Below are 8,960 nucleotides of genomic sequence, written 5' to 3'. Positions count from 1 at the left end.
GGTGGACGATATGATGACGAACTTGCTTGAGCCTGTCTCAAGCTAAAGTCCTCCTGTTCCGCAACGGATATTGCTTCTTCAAGCGTATCCAGTTCCAAGCGGAACAGGTGGGTCTTTACGGGACCATCCGTAAGACCTTGCATGAACACCGTAATCAACGTGTGTTCATGGACTGGGTTATTTGAAATACAACTCGCTAAGAGTCGTATGTGCTGGGCATATGCGTGAACATCACGCTTGCCTTGCTTGAGTTTCCGAAACTCTGAACGAGCTCTGAACTCAGCCCTTGGTGGTTCAAACGTTTGTTTGAGTCGGGTTTGAAAGCCTCTAGCGACCCAAAGACGTATGGGTCGCGCAACTTAAGGCCCAATGCCCAAGTTTTGGCACGACCTGCCAGATTTGCATTTGCGAATGCGATTTGCATTTGCTCGTCGATGATGTGACGTGCCCTTATGGCATTGTCTAACTCGACAAACCATCTCAAGAGGGAGTCTTCTTCGACTACCCTATACTTAGAGATCTCAATCTTTATAGTTTCGGGACGACGCGTTTGCGTCATCCCAGGTACAGGGGTCTGTACCTGTTGTAACCTCAACAGTTCTGCCTGTTTAGCCTTGCTGATTCAGCAAGGCTACTTTTTTCTTCATCTCGTCGGTTCATGTTGAATGAACTTGGCGATGGCTGAATGGAGGGCATCTCTGTCCAAATTGGACAGCATTGCCAAGATTGCATCATTTCTTACGGTTAAACTCATTCGTTCGAACGCACTCCTTTCTATGTCACTTAGAAAGGAGTAGCTTTCACGCGAAACGTGATGCGTATTCCCACTATCATCTAACATGTCCATGTTAGATGAAGAAAATGTGGTCCTTGGACGGACTACAAAGTGCTACCAGGTGTAACGGGGCACTACGACTTGTACTGCTTCAGTACAAGTCCACTTCGCACTGCTTTAGTTGCGAGTATGTTTGTTGGGTTAGGTTCAAATTTTTGGAATAATTCTATCTGGTGCCTTACGTTATTTCACGTACACGAGTACGTGCAGAGAAAGAGACTTCTCTCTAAAGTAACTAGCTTAAAGAGGGTTAAATGAAAACTGTATTAGTATAATTAAGTTTCTCGTCTTTCTATCTGTTAGTGCTTACTTACTTATAAACCAATACTAAACATGCAATTAAAATCTTATCTTATCTGTCTCTCTCTTTTGTTTACATCTACAGCTGATTAGTCTGCGGAATAAATAGATATAATGGTCTATACCTTTTTAATGGGTAAGAATTCCGAACATTACTATATAAAGTAATATCCTCCAAATATTATCTACCTTTTAGATAATATATTAATTAACAACCTTTAAGTGTTGATTTCATGTAACGATACACCCCGTTACACGAAGTGTAATGTTATAATATGCACAAATAAGGTGCCTAGGGCGACATTTCAAGTTATGCGTAGAGAAGGTGCGAAATGCGACTTTTCCAGATACAAACAAAGACGGTACAGTGAGCGCAAATGAAGGGCTCATTACTCACCTTGGTTACACTTTCGCATGCTCTATAACGCCCTCAAATTACTGTGCAATTTCCTTCGTATCAACCTCAGAGCCCTCCAATGCCGATTCAACGACCACCACCCCTGGTAAATTACAGGACCCCGGATGCTAGACAACGAAAGTTGGCTATTCGAAAATTCGATGGGACCCAAGTATATGCTTGTCTGGGATAAGATGTTTTGATTGGGGAAAGCCGTTTTGAAGACAGGTTGACATGGCCCAAAATTATGTGAATTTCTTTGGACTGAAAGTGTCAAAACTGACGTTTTTGGATAATATCTTACGGGCACTGCCGAAAGATATTTCAGCAAACAAGTGGATTCATAGTAGCAAGTTTTACCAACTCTACAATGTGATGCAGAGTAGAGTTGGTAAAACTTGCTACAGGATGCATGACACGTTCAAGACAACAATAACTGCTGCTCAAACAATTAAACTCTTTACTAACAAAAAAGAGGCAAGGCGATCTTGGCCTGAGCATTTTGTTTCTATACTTGGTGGCTGTGAGCGATGCAGCAGGGGGCGGGAAGCAACAAGTACTAGACAATATTGTCAGATACGCCTCCTTTGATTTGGCTTCCATCGTAATGGCTAAGTACTCAACTCAAAGAATCAATATTTTGGTTCAAGCAGAGGAAACGACTCATTTCGCTCAAGCAATCAAGCTCGAATCTCGATCGGGTCGAGCTTTTATAAAAGAGGTGTTGACTTACACTGAAGATAAGATGGTGCGCAAGGAGACCCGTACGTATTACAATTGCGGTAAAGTCGGACACGTGAAATCCGACTGCAAATCCAAACGAGAATCTCGAAATAATGGCCGACCCGGAAAATCAACTGAGAGTATAGTTTTGGCAATTCAAGAGGCCAAAGGAAACCGCAACGATTTTGATTACTCAAACGATATTAGAGGAAACCGCAACGATTTTGATAGCTTAAACGATATTACTAAAGCTTGAGTTCAGATGCCTGGATACTAGACAGCGGGCTAGCAGACATCTCGTAAATGATAAATCTCTACTAAAAAATCCAAACCGTGTCAATTGGAGTGGCATTTAGCTGATGGCGCGATAGTCCGACTCTCTAGAGTCGGAAATGTGGTTTTGACGGCGATGGCTCAAGGTCGTGAGAAACAGATCACACTTACTGAGGTATATTTGGCTTCCGAGCTTTCAAGAAACATTCTTTCGTATGGAAAGCTCGAGTGCATAGGTTTTGGTCTTGGGTATATCAGTAATTCTCGCACCTTGACACGAAGGTCAGATGAAATGGTGATATTCGACATTGATATGAAACAGAATGTGCTTTACGTGCAAGTGGTGAAGACTGAAAAAAACTTAAGTCGTCAAAAGAAGTAATAACCGTACTGCTTGCTGAAGGATCAAAGTCACCCAGGATTGACATCCAAACGGTACATTGTATCATTTTTACCAAAGGTTGGGTCATCTTTCGTATGAACTCAATGAACGGATGGAAAAGGAACCAGACTCTGGAATTGTCATTACGAGCTTCTCAAAACCAACATGTATTTCTTGTGCTCAAGGAAAGCAGACCAAAAACACTCAGTTAAAAAAGGACACAGGTATCAACTCCCGAATCCATCGGATTGGGCGGGGGTTAGTCTTTTCAGATTTGAAGGGTCCTATGACGCCTAAGGACAGACTTGGAAACAGGTACCTAGTCAGCTTCATCGATCACAAATCCAATTATTGCAGGGTGTTCTTGGCACCAACAAAGGACAAGGCAGCAAAGAAGTTTGAACATTTCTTAGCGTTTTCGAAAGGATATTTGGATATAAGATTCACGTATTACGTACAGATGGGGGTGGCGAATACGGAAATGTGTATTTATTTTGCAAAACCATCGGAATAGCTCGTCAAGTCAGCGAAGCTCGCAATCACGCTTCGAATGGCAAAGCAGAGTGTATGCACAGGACGACTTTAAACATGGCAAGGTCAATGATATTCGCTAGTCGATTACCTTTATCATTTTAAGGGATGCCGTAGAATACGCCGCCTACCTTTTAAATCTTAGTCCTACGAGTGCAAATGCAAAACGGGCATCAGCAATCGAAGTGCTAACAAATCAAGTGCCAGATTTACGGGACATTGTGGCTTTCGGTTCTGTGTGTACCGTCTATCGAAACCCAGGCAAAAATTCCCTTGCACAACGATCTCAGGTAGGGATTATCATTGGAAGAAGTGATAAATTCAAGGGTTTCAGGGTTTTCATGCAGAAAGCCAATAAGGTCACGGTTACGCAACACGTGCAGAATATTGATACTTTGAGCACGGATCAGAATAATCAACTTTAGAAAACATTGACTTTTGAAGATCAAGGAGAAGAAGTATCCCATTCGAATTCCAAGATCAAGACGGGACTGAATAATTAAAGGCAGTGGGAGATAATGGGGTATGGGTATTTATTAAGCGGCCGCCCCACAAAAACGCCTTACACAAATGGGTGTACAAGACGAAGACAGATTCGAATGGAGATATCGAACGATTAAAGGCCAGGCTTGTAGCATGTGGTAACGAGCAGGTAAATGGAATTGATTATGAATTCACTTTTGCTCTTGATATGGATATCTCAACAGTTAAAGTGTTGCTGGCATTGACGGCCACTTGGAAAGTTACAGCCAAGCATGGAGATATTCCGAATGCCTACGTTAAGGCAAAAAAAGAGCCCGGATTGAAGATATACCTCAACGTACCGCAGTCGATGGAACTGGGTACTGAAGTTTTAAAACAACTTGGGCGTCAAATATAAACAAGAAGTTGTATTGGGATTAGGAAGACGTTTGTACGGCTTGAAACAAGCCGGGCGTCTATGGAGTCAATTGCTACATAAAAAAACTGAAGAAGCAGTGTTCAACAATGCATCTCCGACATGTGTCTTTATTGGAAATGCGACAATATTGGTATTGTTGTTGAAGGTGTAAATGCCGATGATCTTCTGGCTACAGGGACAAGCTCAATGGCTGTAGAAGATCTTTTCATTGGATTAAGAGTTTATCCATCAAAGATCTGGGTCAAGTTAGCAAGTTTCTCGGAATGCGAGTGCACTCGAAGATGCTCAAGGTTATATCCTATATGAGGAGGAGACTATCACGGAAATTTTGCGTGAGCATGGAATGCTGGAAACAGACCCCACGCGTCCGAGGTGCACTAGACCTGATATAGCTTTCGCGGCTCACAAGGCTACGAGACAGACACACAAACCAAGACTCTAAGACTGGAAGCTTGCGAAAAGGATTGCCAGGTACCTAAAAGGAGCCAAGGCTCTAAAGCTAGAAATGAAGCTGAGTCAAGAGATGTACACCGGCATATGTTTGGAGTCGTACAGTGACGCTGACTTTGCAGCTGACAAACAAGACCGCAAGTCGCTTAACGGAGGCATTATACTCCTCAACAGAATGGCTATTGGTTTGAAGTCCAAAAAACAAGGAGGGGTTGCTTTATCAACAATGGAAGCCGAGTTTGAAGCAGCTTCAGAAGTCGCAAGTGACATACTGGGCGTACGTAAAATGCTTATGGAAACTGGTTTGAAGCCAACCTTACCTATGATTATGCACGCGGACAACCAAGCAGCTATAAGTCAACTTACGCGTGAAGTATCGTCGACAAAAGCCAAGCACATCGATGTTCGAATCAAGTTTTGGTGCGATTATGTCAAAAAGGGGTAATTTCAGCTCATTAATTGAAGACCGAACAAATGTTAGGTGATTTACTCACCAAGGCGTTAGATACGCGCAAGATTCAAGAATTGCGAAAGTTGATGCATTCTAACTAAGGGCTAGAGGTGAGCATATGACAGAGGGGAGTGTTGAAATATGCACAAGAAGGTGCATAGGGCGACGTCTCAAGTTACGCGCAGAGAAGGTGCGTAATGCGACTTTTTCGGATACAAAGAAGGTACAGTGAGCGCAAATTAAGGGCTTCATTACTAACATAGGTTTCACTGTCACATGCTCTATAACGTGTCAGATACTAATCAACTCCTATAGGGTAATTAAGGACAGGCTAATTAGTGATGCACAAGTAGGATTAAGATAATACGTATTGGTATCCCATTTACTATTTCGTCAATAAGCTTCCTATTCTACACCAATTTAACATGTAATCGTACCACCCTCCGCGGGTATCGATCCACGTACCTCCCGATCCAGTTCCAGTGCTTAACTACTCGGCCCCTAAGACTGTAGACTTAGTCTCACAGAAATTCAATTTTATTTGAAGTCTTCTTATTGGAACCTCGCACCACTCATTACACTATGGGGAATTTCGGCTACAGGGCCTCCTTCCACCCAACTATCACACACCTTCGGTGCGGGTTGGCAGGGCGGCCATCCATTGGATGGTTGCTCGTCTGCTTTTTAGCCTATCTCCGGCGATGTGTCATCGTACCGCCCTCCGCGGGTATCGATCCACGTACCTCCCGGTCCCAATTCCAGTGCTTAACCACTCGGCCACTGAGGTCGGTGCTTAACTTCGAAGAGATTCAATTTTGACGAAGTTCTCTTATTGGAACCCCGCACCCCTCATTACACTATGGGGAATTTCGGCTACAGGGCCTCCTCCCACCCAACTATCACACACCTTCGGTGCGGGTTGGCAGGGCGGCCATCCATTGGATGGTTGCTCGTCTGCTTTTTAGCCTATCTCCGGCGATGTGTCATCGTACCGCCCTCCGCGGGTATCGATCCACGTACCTCCCGGTCCCAGTTCCAGTGCTTAACCACTCGGCCACTGCTTAACTTCGAAGAGCAGACGGGATATGGTGTTTTCAGCCTAAGATGGCCGTCTACTCTCGCAATTATCTGGCGCAATCAACAGCGGCAATTATAAGCTTTTTTCAGGCAATTTGCCAAGAAGGCAAGTCAAACAACGATTGGCTTATTGTCGCGCGCATAAAAGAGACGATTAGCTCATAAATGAGTGGTTAAAATCACAGCAAGAAACCAGCGCGAGTTGTACTCATCGAAGAAAAAATTTAAAGGTTTGAATAATATCTGGCTTAATGCTCGCCATAACAAGAAAAATTGCAGTATTCTTTAGGTGTTACAGATATTCTTTTTTTGTAAGCGCCAAAACATTGCACTCAATTATTTCAATGAAATTATAGATGCGGAATCCATTGTTACCCACTCAGCACCATCAAAACGGCGCAGTGACCAAGGGTAGTCTTCTAATGGTAGGAATGGTGGAGCCATAGAAAAATTAAGAGGAGGATTAATTAGCAACCCGCCACTTCGATTATGCCACTGAAATGGATGGCGTAACAGATGCCCGCAAAACCGGCGTTCGACATCATTATCGTCCCATGCCTCCAGACGCCTTTGGTGGGTCCAATTTGAGATGTAAAGAGCTTTGGGGTTATTTCTGATCTGCAGCGATAGGAAATCTAGACACAAGATCGATAATGATGGCAGACAATTCTTATTCCAAAAGATTCGTTTACCACGCTGTAAAAAAGACTGCCATTGCGCTGACGATCCACTTAAGTGATGCAAATACTACATAACACTCAACAAGATTATGAAAAATGACGAGGTAAAGCATCAATTACGCGTCTGCATACCTTATTTGTCTGAATGAATCGAGAGAAGTCAAAAACGTTTAAAAAGCCGCTGATTTGCCTGAGAAGCAAATCTGGAAGGCGACTTAATTCTGCGTCGGAGGCTACTAAGCTACCACCGCCAACAAAGTTGGAAAACAAAGTGCGCTCCAGTCTATCCAAATGGAATCAAATATCTTCACGAAACATGTAGTGATACTCAAATTTCAACCAACCTCCAGCGAAGAAATTCTAAGTTGCATCGCCATTTATCAATATACACGGCGTACTTCTGTTGCTCCTCTTCGGGTTCTCGAGGTTTTACAAACTCGGAAATTCTAGAACAGAAAATAATTATGTAAATAATGCTTGTACCGCAAAGGACAACGAACATACCTAAACCTTAAATTGACACTCCTAGCGCTTGATACAAAATGAGTAAACACTTTGCTGCCAACGAGAAGTGCACGCATGTGGACGATTGAATCGTCTACAGCCTCTTTTGATAGTTTATAACGCACGGTTTGCAGAAAATTCACGTCCCCAGCATAGCTTTCTAGGAGACAAAGACGGCGTGCATCTATTTCAGTACCCTGTAGCATCCATCCGTGCTCTTGTAAAATTGTGTGAGTCATCCAAATCAGCGCTCCTGCAGCGGTCACGTTGCAGCTCATTTTCAAAGCCGCTGCAAATTTCTCTCAAATTTGAATTAACGTAAATTAAAACTGTCATTGATGTATATTTTCATTCAATGACAACAAACAAGTGGGGTGTATAAGATTATCAACTGCTTAACTTATAAATCACTTAATTTTGTTCACACACCCTAATTATCATCCTTTGTATTGATGAGAGTAGTGTGATGGGTAGCAACTTCTTGATACCGGACTTCAGATTGATAGGCCTATATGCAGGCATTTTGAGCTATTGAAGCTCAAAAGGCCTGCATGAAAGTTTTCAAGTATGTGCGTAATGTTTTTGTTGATAGCAAGGTTGAAATTCAGCAATGAAATCACGCACGAAGACCGACAACATACTGAAATGAGGAAGGTGTTGTAACGGGGTGTCCCGTTACAAAAGTATTATTTCGTATAAGAGGAAATAGCTAAGATGCAACGGGCTAATGTTGCCCCTATGTTACACAGTCCCCGTTAAGTACATTTGGTGTACTTAAGGGGATGTCAATTACTAAATAATAGTAATTAGACCAACAACACTCGGGTGTGGTGCACATTTGTGACCAACCCTTGTGGATGTGATGCACATAGGTGCATTCACATTAGGAGGGATGACGGCTAGCGTCATCCGTTACGCGAGGTATCGATAAAGATACGCTCGCAATACATATTAAATGTTATCTATAGAGATAATATTTTAATTGGTAAAAATAGGTATTTGTATTTAATTTTATTTAATATAAATTAGTCTGAAGACTACTTCCTACTAGGTAAGTGCGCACGAGGAGACGGATTACCGCTCCCGTGACGACACTTAACCAGAGTACTTAGTCTGTTGGGTGAGGTCGCTTGCGCGCCCACCACAACTACCTCACTGCACGCAAAAGAAGCAGGTTTAACCGCTTGCTCGCTGTGCTAGGGTGTGTGTCTAAGTAGAGCGAGGCCGCATTACGTCGTGCCCGCCTACACTTGGTAGCACTTGTAATCCTTCCCACGACCCGCATCTCTGCGTGTGTACATGAGGATGAGCCTCAATATTGATTGGGCTCATTTTTCCCACCTCTCCGAACATCATCGGGAGGTGGCAGTGCTAATGGCACAGGGACTTGGTGAACAAGCCCTGGCCAGGCTCCTGGGTAGTCCTCCTGAGCAACATGTTGCTCAGTTGGAGCAGT

The 8,960-nt window shown here is 43.2% G+C and overlaps 1 protein-coding gene across 1 annotated transcript; it reads right to left on the bottom strand.

Annotated features, from left to right (window-relative positions):
• Positions 1 to 6,568: 6,568 nt before the first annotated feature.
• CCR75_004101 (uncharacterized protein) lies at positions 6,569 to 7,793 on the bottom strand. The gene is made up of 5 exons (XM_067962191.1): positions 7,505 to 7,793; positions 7,345 to 7,446; positions 7,133 to 7,283; positions 7,013 to 7,067; positions 6,569 to 6,955 (listed from the first exon to the last, which is right to left on the bottom strand). Exons 1-5 carry the CDS (start codon positions 7,780 to 7,782, stop codon positions 6,657 to 6,659), a joined length of 885 nt encoding a protein of 294 aa, XP_067817687.1. The 5' UTR covers positions 7,783 to 7,793; the 3' UTR covers positions 6,569 to 6,656.
• Between the last annotated feature and the right edge of the window lie 1,167 nt (positions 7,794 to 8,960).

Source organism: Bremia lactucae, linkage group LG11, assembly GCF_004359215.1.
Source record: "Bremia lactucae strain SF5 linkage group LG11, whole genome shotgun sequence".
Lineage (NCBI taxonomy): Eukaryota > Oomycota > Peronosporomycetes > Peronosporales > Peronosporaceae > Bremia > Bremia lactucae.
This window is presented reverse-complemented; position numbering and strand designations above follow the sequence as displayed.

Excerpts from the sequence above, each read along its gene's own strand:
- CCR75_004101 (XM_067962191.1), bottom strand. The coding sequence starts at position 7,782 with ATGAGCTGCAACGTGACCGCTGCAGGAGCGCTGATTTGGATGACTCAC. Across the intron at positions 7,447-7,504 it reads AGTGTCAATTTAAGGTTTAG|AATTTCCGAGTTTGTAAAAC; the intron begins GTATGTTCGTTG and ends TTTCTGTTCTAG. Across the intron at positions 7,284-7,344 it reads TTAGAATTTCTTCGCTGGAG|ACTGGAGCGCACTTTGTTTT; the intron begins GTTGGTTGAAAT and ends CCATTTGGATAG.